Raw genomic sequence first — 18454 nt, 5'->3', positions numbered from 1 at the left:
AAAAAGAACTACATTATTAGGACGGGTAGCAGGAATCTGTCTCTGCTATAAATCTGTCATGAAATGACACAAGATAACCTGGGAATCATCAGAAGACAGCATCGTTTCATTACAGATAAAAGTAGTATCTGATTTGCTGTTAAAGCCTTCTCTTGAAAGAAAAGTGTTCCTGTATTTTTTCAAGAAAAGTATATGTGTTGTTTTATGTATACATATATAGGTATATATGTACGTATATACACACATACTTATGTATCATTTACTGCATAAATATTTATATAGTCTATATTTTGGGTAAGATTCAGTACTGGTTTGGGTAAGATTCATTCCAGTTGCTGGAAATGAAAAGGTGACTAAGACAAAGATCCTTCTTTAAATTCTTGTAAACTAAAAAAGACCTAAGCATCTTGCAATTTGTAACTTTCTTTGACCCCTCGTACTCACATTATAGAAAGATGAGATATTTTGCCAGCTAACTATAGCCTACCAACTTATATATAAAAGCTCTTTTAAAATTCTAAACCTTTCAACCACTAATAGAAACCTTTCTACACTAGAATAGATTTCTCATTTATGACCTAATCTTGGTGACCCCAACTCATCATTATGAAGATTCAGTGAACTATAGTATTATGTAGAAATATAGTGAACTGCCTACAAACATTTTGGCGGGCTACCAATACTTACGTCTCCTGCAACTATTATGCCTGCCCGTAACATCACTTTTCCTTCTAGGCCCCACTTTCTAGTTTACTTCCCTTGGTAGCACAGGTTTGGAAAGTAAACAGAAAGTTTTCATAAGATTAGTTATGGCTCCTTCTGACTATCTGACATGAGGTCTTAGGAAAGCCATTCATTATATTACTTACAGGCCAGTGCCTCCAAGTTTGGGGCTAGATGCTAAAGAAATGGCTTTAATCTTTGAACAGAAAGAATTCCTATGAGATTACACTGCATTTGTCACACTTCAGGAACTGATAAAGAAAATACCTAATGCATAAATTTCATAACACTTCTTAATCTGCGTTTTTACAATGGTATATATATATAATGTTTTAAAAGAAAAATCCATAGGCTGCACAATTACCTGATTAAGGATAATCTTGGTAGAAATATAATTTCAATTTGTAGATAATTAGATGATTTTCGGTAAATAATCTCACTAGCAAGCTGCATTTTTAATAAACACCTTGGAGGCACTAATGTCTGAGAGTCCCAGCTCCATTAAATTGAATTTACTCAACTTTTATTAAGAAGAAAATTAGGGATTATCATCCACTTACAGACTGGAAAATACTTACTCATTTCTGGTTCAGCAGTAAGATCAGCAGTCACAAAATTAGAGGGAAATAACCCCATGCCTTGATGGGTTTCACCTTTCCACCAGTTGGGATCACTAATGAGAAACAAAAAATATTTTTATCTCTATAAATCTCTACCTTAATAGTGTTTAACTTGCATTATTATCAGATCTGAATCCCACAACAATCCAATGAGGGAAGAAATGAATATATTATTATTACAAACAGAAGATGAACCCTCAGAGAAGATAAAGGGCTGTTAAACACAGTTCTTTATCTTTTGGAAGGCTGGCGAATGCTCTGAGGATTTAGTAAAAGGTCTGAACTCTCTCTCCAAAACAGAGGTCTCTGCATTTGACTGTCAACTTCAGGTAGTTCATGAGCTCCACTGTCTGTAAGGCTCTTTTGTGATAAAATAAATGGTAGGCACTTAATTCAGATCCATTCCTAAATTAGTGCTCTCTCTTGTACATACAAAATGCACATTTTTCTTGTCCAAAAATGCACATTTCTCCCCCCACAAGAGACAACATGACAGATGACACTGTTTATAGAACAAAGCATTCACAAGGAACACACTTTCAGGTACAACTCCAGGCTCACTGTTTTATCTTGGGTGCCTAGTATGAGGAAAGCCAACAAGCTCTCAATAAACATTTTTTGAATGAATCAATGATCAAGGTTTTGTGCAATTTCCAGCTAACCAGCCCAAAATTGAATTCATTTTCTTTCACTCAAGAGAAGAGAATGTAAATGTGCTACTATAGGAATAACCTAAATATTTTTGAATTTATTCTTTAAAACTGCTTGCAAATTTTAGTACTTCATTATCAATAACCATCATCAGTAACAATTTTCAAGTAAAAATAAAGCTACAGCCAAAAACCAGATATATTGAATCATCTCCCATAGTAATATAAATGTATATAATTGCACATAAAATGAATTTGTCCTACATGGATATACTATTTTTTGTGAATAAATAAATTCAATATATTATGTATTTCTTACAAATTCCATAAATACATATACATATTTGGTGTATTTTCTAACATTTTAACTTTACTAATTTAATTTCTAAAATTTTAACTTACTAATTTAAAAACCGATCTTATGAGATGAAAAAAAAAATGAATAAACGAGTCTTCCAAATCAAATAAAAACAATTTAAACAAGAAATAAGAAAAAAATTAAACTACAAAATAAGAATACAGACAATATGACACAAGCAAAGCAACCAAATGTGACACAGAAAATATCTACATCAATATTTTTCTTATTACCTTTGGTAATGGCATTCAACAGAAATAATATGAAACACAGAAGTAATATATGTTTTCATATGAATGTCAAGTTAATATCAATTTGATATTATCCATCACCTGTCATCAAGAACTGTAATAATTTCTCCGGCTTTAAAAGTAAGTTCATTATCTTCAGCAGCTTCAAAGTCATATATAGCACGAACTTTTCGGCCTTCATGTTGGTGGTTAGTTAAGAGATTGGATGTACTTGGGTACAAAGTAGAAAGTGTGGTTGACTGCTGCCTTTGCTCCTTCAAGGACAACTCAATAGCTAGAAAATAATGAGTTAAAAAGACTCCAAATGTTAATATATCCAACAATCCAAAGTATAAAAAAAATCTGAAGGTAAAAATGCATTCTTTTAAATGTGGAGCTGGAAACTAGGATATATTATTACATACTGAATAAAAATCATTTCATCAATTTAATTCATTCATTCACAACCGAAAGTTTAAAGAATAAACTATTAAAAAGTTGAGCAGCCATTAATGACTATTTTTACTGAATGGATAAAATTTAAATTATTCTGGGTAATAAAAAGATATTATCTCTCAAATCCAATGTTTTTATTTAGCTGCAGATATTTTAATTTTCTTTCATCTTTTCAATATATTTCTATAGCTTCAATTCCCAAAAATGATAATCACAATCACTTGGCAAGAGTCCCAAATCTCAATGAAGACTTACTAAATCAGAATGTCAGAGGTAGTATATGGGAACCTGCATTTTACTGCTCCAAAGGTAATTCTTTGTGATCAGTCTAAGAAGTAGAACTAGGAAATAACTACAATGAAGTCTCACCTATCAAATTCCCTCAAAGAGATTTCAAATGTGTCTCTTGCATTGCTTCCCTCCTCCCCCAATGGAAGTCATCACCATGTGTCACTTAGGCTCTGTAATATAACCTGAACAGACTGAGAACCCTGCTTCAACTCAAACCATAACCACTTCATCCCTGCTACTTCTGTTCTACATTGATAAAAGACCTAACAGGTAAAAGCAAACTTTAAAACTCTCCTAAGAAAATACAGGAAAGTACCTTTTAGGATTTGGGGGAAAAATATCTTAAGATATAAAAAATGCAAAATCATAACAAAAAAGCAAAAATTTTGACTATATCAAAATTTAAAACTTGTTAGATAAAATACGCCAGTATCAAAGTTAAAGTAAATGCCACAAATCAAGAGTAGATATCTACAATAGATATTACAAAGATTCTCAATGCACCCTATTATTATAGTAAAAAAAAAAAAAAAAAAAAAAAAAAATCAGAAAACCCAAATGCCCGTCAGTAGCAGGACAGAAAATTGCCATATACATTTTTTTAGTACACTGAAATATTACGCAATAGTTAAATGAACTTGACTTACATATTTCATTATGAATAGATCTTAGACGTACTGTCGCATGAAAAAAACCAAACTGTACATGTTATGTACCCTATGAAAAAACAATTTGTGGGGCACCCGGGTGGCTCTGTCAGTTGAGCGTCCAACTCTTCGGTTCAGCTCGAGTCATGATCTCACAGTTGTGAGACTGAGTCCCATGTTGGGCTCTGGGCTAATGGCGTGGAACCTGCTTGGGATTCTTTCTCTCCCTCTCTCTCTGCCCCTCTTGTGCTTGTTCTTCCTCTCTCTCAAAATAAATAAACTTAAAAAAGTAAAGAATCTGTTGGACACATAAGGTATTTGGCATTGTTTATGGATATATGGTGTGATAAAAATATTAATAAAAAAGAAAGACTGAAAGGACACATATGAAGAGTAGTTGTCTCAAAAGAGTATCAGTTGATACTGCAAAGGGGAACAAAATGGATTTCAGTGTGAGCTGTAAAATCCTATTTCTTTTATTTTTAAATATCTCAGGAAAAAAATATTCAGGGCCCATCTTCTTCCCACCTTTCCAACACCAGAGACTTAAAAAACATACCTTTTGCTAAATCTTCTTCTTCTTTTTTGTTAGCCACAGTACCAGGGTCTTTGGCAACCAGGGCTGGGCTTGCTTTTGCTTGTTCTGCAGCCTAACACAAAAAAAGGAAGACAATGTTTGCAGAATGTTCTCGAATTTTCCTACCTACACTTAATCTAAGAACTTGCAAGACCATTCTTATCAATCTACCACAGACTTCTGAAGAAGAAAATAATCCAGAGGCGCCTGGGTGGCTTAGTCGGTTAAGCATCTGACTTTTGGTTTTGGCTCAGGTCCATGACCTCGCAGTTTGTGCGATCCGAGCCCTGTGTCAAGCTCTGTGCTCGACAGCACAAAGCCTGCTTGGGATTCTCTCTTCTCTCTCCTCTCTCTCTGCCCTTCCTCTGCTCCTGCTCTCTCTCAAAAAATGAACAAACATTAAAGAAGATTTAAATAAAAAAAAAAAAGAAAGAAGAAAATCCAAACCGAAGCAGCCTCCACTTTGAAAGGAGAAGATGTGGAACTGGAGGAAAGAAATGGAGAGCAACGGGATACTGAGGGCTGCTAAAAGCAGACAGGATGCAAACGAGCCAAGAAAGACCAGAGGAGATTTAAAATTTTTTAGAAAAATTCTGAAACCAGAAAATGGGTTGAGAAAGGGAAGGAGACGTCTATTTTGAAAACAAATAGTTTTTAAAATTTTAAGCTATTTAACAGTTATATTTTATGGCTTCCTGCCAGGTTAAAAGGCAGGATGTTATCCTTAGGAATAGAAATTTACATGTAACAATATAATGCTCATAAAATTATACTTTTTTGTAAACTAAAATACAAGTGGTTAATTCTGACAGCATATTCCAGTTACCAGGAACTGCCAGCATACACACACACACACACACACACACACACACACTTACATGCCTTTGACAAAGATTTGTTTCCGCTTATAACGTCCTCCCCTCTGGCTCCTTTTACTTGATCAACATTTTTCCTATTGAGTTTTAACTTACCAGTCCGTAAACAGCTAAAATAATCCCTTTCTCGATGAAACATTCCTAAACCGCCAAATTAAGCATCCTCTTCTCTGTTCCTCTGATAGTATTTTTACCAAGGTACTATGCTATAGGTAGTTAAGAATGTAAATTTTGGAGTCAGGGAAACATGGGTTCAAATTCTAAATCCACGAGGTTCTAATGAATGACCTGGGGTACATTAAACTCTTTGTATCTCAAGTTCCTCATCTACAAAATGAGGGTAATAATAGCAACTAGATAGGTTTGAGAGAATAAATTAACATGTAGCTTCCAAACTCAGATAGGATGAGGGCCACCAATGACGGTTTAAAACAAAAAGTATAACATTCTCTCTTGGGATTTATAATGTACATAGAGGTAATCTAGGTCACGTGTACAGTAATTATTGCATAAAGAATGATGAAATGAAGGATAAACCCTCAACAGTTGCAACATTTCTACAGTTTACACGAAATAATACAATGTTTACTCAAAATACACTGTGAACAGTTACAAAGGTATATTAGAATACCCAAAGCAACCACCACCAACAAAAATGGAATTCTTATAAGTATTCAAATTAACACATGTACAGCACATAGATTAGTGCCTGGCACTAGTAACAGTTAGTAAATCTCAGCTTCTATTATAATTATCTGCTTACATCTGTCTCCATAACCATGCTATATATTCCCTGAGAATATATGTGCCTAAATACTGATGACAATAAAGAAACATTTGTTTAGTAAATGAAAGGCAAAATATTCAACATAACGGGTAAAATACAGTTATAGATATATAGTTATACAGTTCCATATACACATAACTGTATTTTATACTGTAAAACAAATGCACAAAGCATTTATTTTTAGAAAACCGGATACTAAAAAGCTTTTTGTAGTTCACTGAATGCAACTTCAAGCACTCTCAATTCTGATCCATCTCTCCATGGAATTTTTTTAGATATTAAGGTTTTAATCAACACATATCTCTGAAAATTAAAGGTATGCTTCCTCAGAATGTCCTTTTCAATTGCATATGCATTGTTTTCAGTTTGGTGAATTTCACAAAATAGACCTATTGATCTTTTATTGTCTGTGAAGTAATCTCTATCAATCAAGAAGAAAGTGCAGACAATAGATTCAAAGTGCTAAAAGGAAACAAAATACAGCTAAGTATACTGTACTTGGCAAGATTATCATTCAGAATTGCAGAAATGAGGAGTTTCTCAAATAAGCAAAAAGCTATGGGAGTTTCATAACTTGAAACAAGGGTTTCAAGGAAATATTAGAAAGACTGCTTTATGGGGAAAAGACCATAACTAGAAATAAGAAAATAAGTGAAGGAAAAATTACAATGATAAAGGAAAACACATAGCATGGGTTACTGACAAACCACTAATAATGCTAGTATGAAGATTATAAGACAAGAGTAATAAAGTCAACTATATTCATAATAATTACTTAAGGGACACACAAATAAAAAGATGCAAAACATGACATCAAAAACAAAATGTGAGGTGAGGGGAATAAAAATGTAGCGCTTTGAGAATGTGTTTGAGCATAAGCAACCACCAACTTAAAATAATCTGCCAAAAATACACAGGTTGTCATAAATGAACCTCACGGTAACCACAAACCAAAATCCTATTAACAGATACACGAAAAGTAAAGAGAAAGCAATCCAAACAACACTAAATAAAGTCATCAAATCACAAGGGAAGAGACCGAGAGAAGAAAACTAGAGAACCACAAAAATAACCAGAAAACAATGAACAAAATGGCAATAAAACCCATGACTGACACCACACTTAGTGCTGAAAAGCTGAAAACATTTCCTCTAGGATCAAGAACTAGATAAGGAAGCCCACTCATGCCACTTTATTGTTCAACGTATTGTTGGAAGTCCTAGCCACAGCAATTAGGCAAGGGAAAAAAAAGGAGGGGGGTGGTTGCTCTGCACCTTCTCATTTGGCACAGTTGCATCTTCTTATGATTTGCCAACCACAACCCTGAGACATGATGGTGAATGTTGGAGTAAATGAATTTGGCTGTATTAGGCTTCTGGTCACCAGAGCTACTTGTAACTCTGGCAAAGTGGATACTGTTGCCATCACTGACCCCTTCACTGAATTCAACCCAGTGGTATACATGTTCCAGCATGATTCCACCTATGACAAATTCAAAGGCACAGTCAAGGCTGAGAACAGGAAACCTGTCATCAATGGAAAGCCCGTCTCCTAGGAGCAAGATCCCACCAACATCAAATGGGACGATACTGGTACTGAATACGTTGTGGAGTCACCTGGGGTCTTCACTACTATGGAGAAGGCTTGGGGCTCACTTGAAGGGTAGAGCCAAGAAGGTCATCCTGTGCCCTTTCTGCTGATTCCCCCATGTTCGTGATGTGCATGAACCATGAGAAAGATGACAACTCCCTCAGGATTGTCAACAATGCCTCCTGCACCACCAACTGCCTGGTCACTCTGACCAACGTCATCTATGACAACTCTGGCATCCTGAAGGGACTCATAACCATAGTCCATGCCGTCAGTGCCAGCCAGAAGACCACGGATGGCCCTCTGTGAAGCTGTGGCATGATGGTCAAGAGGCTGCCCAGAACAGCATCTGTTTCTACTGGCACTGCCAAGGCTGTAACCAAGGTCATCCCTGAAATGAATGGGAAGGTCACTGGCACGCCTGCCATGTCCCCATCCTCGAGTGTGTCAGTTGTGGATTATGTCTGCCACCTGGAGAAAGGTACCAAATAGGACGATATCAAGATGGTGGTGAAGCAGGAATTAGCAGGACCCCTTAAGGGCATGCTGGACTGAGTAGCAGATGGTCTCCTGACACTTTAACAGTAGACGCCTACTCTTCTACCTTCACTGCTGGGGCTGGCATTGCCCTCAATGACCACTTTGTCAAGCTCATTCCCTGTTATGATAATGAATTTGGCCAAAAGCAACTGGGTGGTGAACTGGGTAAGAGCCCCCCTGCACCACCAGCCCCTGCCAGAGCACAAGAGGAAGAGAGAAGCCTTGAGCTGCTAGGGAATCCTTGCCCCAGCTCATCCCCAACACACTGAGAACCTCCCAACCTCAACACAGTTTCCATCCCAGACACCATGAAGAAGAAGAGCCCTACCTTGTCTTGAACCATCAATAAAGTACACTGTACCAAGCCCCCCCCCCAAAAAAAAAGAAAGAAAAAAGAAAAAAGAAAAAGAAAGAGAAAAAGAAAAAAAAAGGAAGAAAAAGAAAAAGACATCCAAATTGTAAAGGAAGAAGTAAAACTGTCACTATTTGCAGGTGACATGATACCATATATAGAAAACCCCTTGGGGCACCTGGGTGGCTCAGTCGGTTGTGTCCGACTTTGGCTCAGGTCATGATCTCGCAGTTTGTGGGTTCAAGCCTCATGTCAGGCTCTGTGCTGACAGCTCAGAGCCTAGAGACTGGAGCCTGCTTAGGATTCTGTGTCTCCCTCTCTCTCTGCCCTTCCCCCACTCATGCTCTGTCTCTCTCGAAAATGAATAAATGTTAAGAAAAATTTAAAAAGAAAACCTCAGACTTCTCTGAAAAACTATCAGAACTACTACATTCCTCCAGTCAAACTGTGGGACACAAATTCAATTTACAGAAATCTCTTGCATTTCTATACACTAATGACAAGCTACCAGAGAGAGAAATTAAGAATACAATCCCATTTACAATCCCATCAAAATGCAAAAAATACCTAGGAATAAATTTAATCAAGAAGGTGAAAGACCCGTACCCTGAAAACTGTAAGACACTGATGAAAACAAATGAAGATGACACAAATAAATGAAAAGATATGCCAATATCATGAACCAGGAGAATTAATATTGTTAAGATGTCCATACTACCTAAATCTACAGGTCCAGATTCAATGCAATCCATATCAAAATATTAATTTTTCACAGAATATTATTCACAGAACTAGAATAAATAGTTCTAAAATTTGTATGGAACCATAAAAGATGCCAAATAGCCAAAGCAATCCTGAGAAAGAAAAACAAAGCTGGGCATATCACACTTTTGGATTTCAAAATATACTATAAAGCTATCATATAATCAAAACAGTATGGTACTGGCACAAAAAACAGACACACAAATCAATGGAACATAAAAGACAACTCAGAAATAAAACAACACTTATTTGGTCAATTAATCTATGACAAAGGAAGCAAGAATATACAATGGGAAGAAGAGTGTCTTCAATAGTGTTGAGAAAACTGGACAACCACATGCACAAGAATGAAACCGGACCACCTTCTTACACCATATACAAAAATAAACTCAAAATGGACTAAAGACTTAAATGTAAAACTCAAACCATACAATTCATAGAAGAAAACACAGGCAGTAAGCTCTCTGACATCTGTCTTAGCAATATTTCTTTGACTCTAACTCCTCAGGCAAGGACAACAAAAGCAAAACACCCAAATGGGACTACATCAAACTAAGAAGTTTTTGCACAGCAAAGAAAACATCAACAAAACAAAACGGCAACCTACTGAATGGGAGAAAATATTCATAAGTGATATATCTCCTAAGAAGTTAACGTCCAAAATATATAAAAATATATACAAAGATATAACATAAAAATATATGAAATATATATTTAAAAAACAAGTTCTACAATTTAAAAATGGGCAGGGAACCTGAATAGACATGTCTCCAAAGAAGACATACAGATGATTAACAGGTACATCAAAAGATATTCAACATTACTAACGATCAGGGAAATGAAAATCAGGATCATGATGAGATAACTACTTCACATCTGACAGAATGGCTAGTATCAAAAGTAAATAAATTACAAGTATTGGCAAGGAAGTGGAGAAAAGAGAATCCTCACATTGTTGCTGGAAATGTAAACTCATACAGCCTCTACTGAAAACACTATGGAGATTCCTCCTCAACAAATTAAAAATCCAGCAATTTGTTTAATTTAACAAATTAAAATCCAGCAGTTCTGGTTTTTGTGTGAAAAACTTCTAGGTTTTTATCCAACGGACAAAAAACCCACTCATTCCAAAAAAACATATGTACCCTTGTGTTCACTGCAGTACAACAGCCAAGACTAGAAGTAACCTAAATGTCTGCTGAAAGATGAATGGATAAAGATATGGTTTATGTGCACGTGCACGCTACATGCATGCATGCACGCATGCACACACACACACACACACACACATTACTCAGCCATAACAAAAGAGTAAAATCTTGCCATTTGCAACAACATGGATGGGCCTAGAGAGTATGCTAAGTGAAATTACGTTAGCCAGAGAAAGACACATGGTATGATTTCACTTATATGTGAAATCTAACTAACAAAACAGAAACAGAAACAGACTCACAGATACGGAAAAGAAACCGGTGGCTGCCAAACAGGAGGCAGGTGAGGGGAATGGACAAAACAGGTAAAGGGGATTAAGAGATACAATCTTCCGGTTATAAAATAAGTAAGAGGGGGGATATAATATACAGCATAGAGAATCAATAACATCGTAACAACTCTGTATTGTGGCAGATGGTAACTAGACTTATTAAAGTGACCGTTTCATAATGTATATAAACAGTCAATAATTATGTTGTACACCTGAAGCTAATACAATATTGTATGTCAAATATTCTTCAATTAAAGAAAACAGAGAAGGAAGTGCAGAAACAAGCTATATTTAAGCCCTATACTCCTGGGCTGCACACTTTTCAAAGTTCTTTCCGATCATCAAGTTCTAGGTGTTGCAATGATTCCTGTTACTCATTTGTCGAATACAGTCGCAGTGCTACCGTCACTTTTATCTCTGTGTCAAAAGTTAGTGCTACGAGAACTGCAGCGGAATGAGTGAAGTGACTGAAGTATGACTTTTCTTAATATTTTTAGATTATTTTCTTCTGTACGTGGATGAAAAAGTACACTTTAAAAATCCTAATATTTTCAGAGGCTTTTGTTAAGTACGCTGACAAAGATCTAGTCTGATTAAAATGTAATAATGATCAGGCAACTAAGTGAGTTTAAAATCTCGAGGGACTTGTGTAGATGATCCTACCTGATCATTTTTTATTAAATATGAAGTTCTTCACAAACATGGTTTCCAATAATCAGCTATCAGACACAACTGTTAAATAAAATCACCATTCTAGCTGATTATATTTTACTTTATACGCATTTTATGTATTTCTTGTGGCTAAAGATAGTAACTACAACAAAATTAGCTTTCATATGCTTTAGAACATCTAGATGAAAAAAAGAAAAGTAACTCTTAACTTTACTGTTGCTGATGTATGTCCTGAACCTCTTGAACAGGAGAGGAACCTAACTTCTGTGCCAGTCAATAGATAAGTGCTCTTGCCAGTGTTCACTCCACTTCCTGTCCTGTGAAGCCTAGTCCGGACAGACACATATCCACTAACCTCTATATCAACCGGAAGGCAGGATCGTGTAGTGGAAAGAACACTGGACTGAGTGTCAGGAGGCCTGTGTTCTACTTCCAGCTCTGTCAACTACGAGCTGTGGCCCTGGGGAAGTCACTTAACCATTCTGGGTCTCAGTTTCCTCATCTGTAAAATGAGGGGATTAGATTAGAGAATCCCTAAAGTTGTTCACACAACTACCTGAGATTCTAGGTTAACGAAACAAAGCTACATGACACATAGATCGTTAGTCCTTCCTTCTCTAACTGGAACAAATTCCATCGTGGACTGAAAAACAGTTTTCACTTGTACTGAAAGCCGTACTCAAGATCAAGAGCAGTGCTTCCCAAACTTTAACGTGCACACAGAATCATCTGGAGATCTTGTTAAAATAGAGATAATAAATCCATAGGTCTGGAGTGGCACCTAAGATACTTCATTTCTAACAAGCTTCCATGTGGTGATGATGATGATCAACAAGCTACATTTTAAGTAACAAGCTCTAGAATAGCTTCTCGGGCCACAGAAACTGTAATTTCAGTAAGCATCTATACTCTAGTTTTCTATAGGGAGTCTACCCTTTGGTAATTAAACATCGCCTGTCTTGTCAAGGAACTTAATTAGAAGATAGGTTGTTGTTGCTCTGCATGAAATTATTCCCTAATTACACAGATGTTAGAAAACATTCTGAGAGTAGTAAAAGCCAGCTACAAATTATGAATAAATACTTCTTAAAGACATAATTTATCATTATAAAACTATTCATAAGTCAAATTTCAAGTAAGAAGAAAAATATCCTGCCCTTCCCATATCTCCCAAATATATTTCTGCATCTTCACATCTCAAGACTATTCAGACAAACTAAAAGAGTACTTTGGGAAGAAAGTTAAGTCTGGATAAATCACTTCATAATTCGGTGAAGTGCTCAAAACCCCGAACTTGAGCCCTCCACAGCTTGAGAGTTTTCTGTGCATGCTTTCACACCACTTGTCATATTTCACCCCAGTCCATGCCGTAGGGAAAGACAGTATAATAAATTATCACACATTTTAAGGCCCCCTAGATTCGCTGGGCATCTCAAAGGATGCTTACTCAGAATAGAAAAAAAATAAAAGATACCCTTTCAAAAATGCTTTCTTCGTGACATAAATTAGAGGTTGATCCCATTATATAAACTGGGGAAGGGAGAGGCAGAAAGGAAATTTCAGCCTTTCACTCAATCATATTTATGCACTGGTCAGTTCTAATTAAGTGAAAAGCTGCTTCATGCGTTTCTCTTCTCATCGACTCCCTTATCTCCGTCTCACTTTTAATACAAGTATTCATAAATTTCACTATCAAAACAAACTCAAACTCACCCTTAAATTTTAAGGACAGCCCAACTTTTAGGCTGTCATTCTTTGTAGATAAAATTAAAGAATTAAGAGCATTTAAGAAGACTGTCAGTATTAGCTGATACCATACAGCAGTTTTGTCTATATTATTAAAAACTCAAAAATTTTTTAATTGCAAAATGCTAATCTAATTTATTTACAAAGAAGGAGAAACAGTGGGAAACTGGAAGTTGGAACAAATAAATTATTCCCCTGAATTTTTCTGGCATCACTGAACGCAGGACTTAATAACAAAAATTCCTTTGGGATAGTAAAAACTACCTGGTTTGGAAGAAAAAAGAAAACTTCATATAAATGTGGCTACTTTAGAGAAACCAACTATAGCACACATGCAACTTTACAAAATACCTGAGAGCCAATAGCTGGAAATGTAACTCCTTGCTCCTTAAGGTTCTTAATCATTGCTGATATTAGACTAAGCTGTGGATCATTCTTAAATTCATCTGTCCATTCAACCATAAGAGCCTTTAATTTTTCACAGACTTTAGGATGACCCTGAAAATAGAGAAAAATTTTCATTAAAAGGTACTAATTGCCTGGGTAATTTAACACAGATACATTAAATATAAATATTATAAAAGTGCTGTAGACATTTTTTTGAATCACAAATTATCCCTAGCTATAGATAATACATAAGAAAATATAGTTGGTTACTAGAAATAATCAAATATTTTTTCACATTATGAAAAAACAATAGGTGATAGCAACGTACATCCCTCATATCAAAGTAAAACAGTGTGTACTAACTTATACTGGAGGTCAGAGAGACAGAACTTTTTAGAGTATTTCGCAACTAAGCGAGCTTTGTATATCAGGAAGACACAGAAAAGTAGTCTGTTTTGTTTTGGTAATTTTGCAGACCAGTAAAAAATAAGCTGGGAAGAGAAAAAAATGATAGTTCCTTTATTCCTAATCCCTGACTTTTAATATGCCTGACTGTGTCTTTTCCCCAAGTTGTTTAATTATCAGAGGCTGGTTTGAGGTCCACTGCATGTCAATATTCCTAGAAACCTCATTTCTTCAAAATAACACCTCCCCCTTAAGTATAAAATCAATATGTATTTGGAAAATAAAATAGTCCTTTTTCCTGTATGTAGCTGTTTGCTTTTCAAAATAGTTGTTCCTGCTACTAAACACAAATCTGCATATCACATCTTCAATTAAATTATAGAATACACTAGAATCTATTCACAAACAACCATACATTTTGAGGGACACTCAGGACATTAAAAGAATGGTTATTAATTAGAAGACACCTAAATATAAATAAAGAATAAAGCAAAACATGAAAAGAATTAACACATGATCATGTTTGAAAACAAGGTACAGAAATTCTGTAAAGAATTATGGAAACAAATTTTTATCTATTTCTGAACTGTTTTCTACTAAAACCGAGAAATACTCATCTTCCCCCAAAAATATGAAAATTTTCCCTTTTCACATCTTAAAATTTTTCTTGATTATATAACACTGCATCCTTCCCCTCCCCCCGCCGAAAAAAATAAAAAATAATTACCTTTAGAAGGCACAAATTTTTACTAGGAAAATTCACATATTACTCACTTAAATTTTTTAAACTGCTTAAAGTGAATTTTTTATGATACATTCAGTTAAATAAAGAGTATAGTATTAAAATCCTATCATGGTCAGGTATAAATTTTTTAAACTGCTTAAAGTGAATTTTTTATGATACATTCAGTTAAATAAAGAGTATAGTATTAAAATCCTATCATGGTCAGGTAGTGGCCTTACTCATGTCACAATGAAAACAGTGCCATATTTTGGCAGTATTTCTGAACACTTCTACACTGGGAAAATACCTCTGTGGCTACACAAATGGTTATAAAAACGGTGCCTAAAACACACTGGTATTATTTAATCAGATAAAAAAATACACATATTTTCTTATCAGATGAAAGGAATGATGAAGAAAACAGGTTAAATATAGTCTAATCTGGTTTGGAAAAAAAATTATCTAAGTGCATAAATCTATAGTCTCTTCAGCAAAATAACTTACATACTGACATGCTGAATAGACATAGCCTAGGAAGCGTTTTTAAAAAAAGAAAGAAAGCACAGACCAGTCCTTTGTGATTTAAAATGTAAAGAACTGAATAAAATACATGAAAGAAAAAGACTGTATAATGTCCCTTACCTTGTTTAATACGTTGCTTACTTCACTAGCAAAATCTCTTGAACATACTTCTAAATGAAAAATTTTGCCACAGTTTGATACACATGCTCCTAGAAGCTAAAAGCATAAAATAGCAAGTTAAAAAGGCTCTGTTTTAGCAGAAAATTTTGTGGTAAAACTTAAAATGAAATCACTCACAGTCAGAGCCTGCATAGCAACATGAGGATCTTTATGGTTCACCCTTCTCATAATAGACCGAAGACAATCTTTAGGTCTAAAAAATGAGAAATGTAACAATTAGTAGTACATCCAGCCATTTTCCCCCTTAACATAATAGGTAATAGACTGTACCATACAAAAGGCAGAATATGGTAGAGAAGTTTAATTCTTATTAATGACACAATTCAACTGTATACTAACAAGTTCCTTTAAATTTTTCAAACAAAATTAACAGGCTCTCTTCCTTAGCAATCATACATTAGGCATTCCATACAGTAGGAATCCTACTTCTGGATGAAAAAAAAGTTCTGGAAATAAAATGGTAGACCAAAACTTCCACTTCCGGTCATGATGGAATAACTGGACCTAAACTTATATTCCTGTTGTAAACAATGAGAAAAGTAGAAAAATATACTTAAAATATATACTTAGGTAACTGTTTGGGACATCAGGCCATAGGCAGTGTTGAATAGTCTCTAAGAAGGAATACAATTAGATTAAGACAGACATTTGCCTCAACTTTCCACTCAGAGGCACTTCTCAAATATCGGTACAGGCTTTCTGCCTAAAGGCAATTTCCGGATCTCAGGGCAGAGAAGATGATCCTAAGAAGTGAATGGTGATCTGAGTTGAGGGAACAGAAATCAAAATTCAGACCAGAACTATTTCTTCATATAGCTCCTTCTACTGTGTCTTATAAATTCTGTCTCCCTTGGCCTCCCTGAATTTTGATTTTCTAAAAGATCAGTAAAACTTGAAGACATGCTTAGGTACATGAACTTAAATTAAGTACAGAGGGGAAAAAAGACCAAATAAATTTAATACAGATCATCACTAAAAATATTTTTAAAAGAGAAATGGAAATAAAAGAAAATCATAAAAATATTCAATTGGTATATAAAGACAATAAAAAAGCATAAGTTCAACCTTACAGATATCATCTAGAAAAATAGCAAATTTTGACATCTTAATCCAATCATATCAACATTTATATTAAATGCAAATGGTCTAAGCACACCAAATAAAAGACAGATTGCTAGAATGGATTAAAAAAAGCAGGGCCCACCTAAATGCTCCCTATAAGAAACTGTTTAAATATAAAGACTTACATAAGTTAAAAGTAAAAGGATGGAGGAAAGAAAGATTTATCATGCAAACAAGAAAGTTGAAGTAGCTATACTAGTATCAGACAAATTGCACTTTAAGTAATATTACCAGGGATATAGAGTAAAATTACATAATGATAAGGGGATCAATTCTCCAAGAAGACCTAAAACATCTAGATGTGTATTCTTATCCAAAAACAGAGCTTTGAAATACATGAAGCAAAAATTGATAAAACTGAAAAGAGAGACAAATCCACAATTTAGTTGGGAGACTTCATTCCTTTCTTAGAAATAGATAAAACAATTAAACAGAAAAATAGGTAAGGAACACTGCACTCTACAATAGCGGGATAGATATTACTTGTGGTGCACACAGAATACTAACCAAGATAGACCATATATTGAACCATTAAAAAAAACTTAACTTTTTAAAAATTGAAATGATAACATGCTATGTCTTTAGACCACGATAAAATTATACTATAAATGAATAACGTAAAGAAAATTGGGGGCGCCTGGGTGGCTCAGTTGGTTAAGTGTCCGACTTTGGCTCAGGTCATGATACGACACCTTGTGAGTTCAAGTCCTACGCTGGGTTCTGTGCTGACAGCTCAAAGTCTAGAGCCTGCCTCAGATTGTCTCCACCTCTCTCCATTCCTCCCCTGCTCATGTACTGCCTCTGTCTGTCTGTCTTTCTGTCTCTCTCTCCATCTCTCTCAAATATAAATAAAAACATTAAAAAAAAAAAAAAGAAAATTGGACCACAGTTGGTCATAATACATTATCCTTTTTATATGTTATTGGGTTTGATTACAATATTGTTGAGGATTTTTGTACCTTTGTACATAACCGGTCTGTGCTTTTCTTTGTTTTTGGTACTGACCTATTGAAGGGCTTATAAAATGAGTTCCAAGAAAGAAAATTCTAAGTCCGGATGACTTCAGTAATGAATTCTATCAAATAATTGCTATTGTGCTGAATACACAATTTTTCTGTAGATATCCTTTATCAGGTTGAGGAAATTTCCTTTAGTTCTTAAAGTTTTTGTTACAAATGTAAATTGAATTTTTTTCAAAGGAACCTTCCACATTTATTGAGATGATTATATGTTTTTTTCTTTAGGCTTTGAGACAGTAAATTACACTGATTTATTTTCAAGGGTGAACCAGGCTTGCATGCCTGGGATAAAATCCACAAGATTTTTTTCAAAGAACCAGCTTTACTTCTGAATTTTCCCTATTGTTCTTCTCTTTCCAGTTTCATAGGTCTCTGTTCTTATTTTCTTCATTTCCTTTCTTCTGCTTCCTTTACATTTGCTCTTCTTGTTTCTTAAGATAAAAATTTAGATCATGGACTTGGGACATTTCTTCTTCAAACATAAACATTTAATTCTATAAATTTACCTCTATGGATAGCTATAGCTACATCCTCCAAGTGTTGATATATTTCATTTTCACTTTCATTTCACTGAAAATATTTTCCAAATGCTGTTGTGATTTCCTCTTTGAGCCACAGGTTATGGCCCAAAATGGAGATAAAATATGATCATAAAAAAATGAAAAGAAAAAAATAGAAAACAAAGGGAAGAACAAATAAAACATACTGAAAACTAACAGCAAAATGGTAGCTTTAA

General features: G+C 34.9%; 1 protein-coding gene across 3 annotated transcripts in view; it reads right to left on the bottom strand.

Moving 5' to 3' along the window:
* The window catches only part of STAM (signal transducing adaptor molecule), a 76452-nt gene that overhangs the window by 22541 nt on the left and 35457 nt on the right, over positions 1–18454 (bottom strand). For 2 of the 3 annotated variants that reach the window (XM_042991173.1, XM_042991174.1), the window contains 6 exons: positions 15695–15770; positions 15518–15613; positions 13708–13857; positions 4535–4625; positions 2684–2876; positions 1302–1396 (listed from right to left, as the gene is read on the bottom strand). In XM_042991173.1, coding sequence (XP_042847107.1) covers positions 1302–1396; positions 2684–2876; positions 4535–4625; positions 13708–13857; positions 15518–15613; positions 15695–15770 — 701 coding nt within the window. The remainder of the gene's footprint in view (positions 1–1301; positions 1397–2683; positions 2877–4534; positions 4626–13707; positions 13858–15517; positions 15614–15694; positions 15771–18454) is intronic. The other variant, XM_007081266.2, reaches the window with a different exon arrangement.

Source organism: Panthera tigris, chromosome B4 (genome assembly GCF_018350195.1).
Source record: "Panthera tigris isolate Pti1 chromosome B4, P.tigris_Pti1_mat1.1, whole genome shotgun sequence".
Taxonomy (NCBI): domain Eukaryota; kingdom Metazoa; phylum Chordata; class Mammalia; order Carnivora; family Felidae; genus Panthera; species Panthera tigris.
This window is presented reverse-complemented; position numbering and strand designations above follow the sequence as displayed.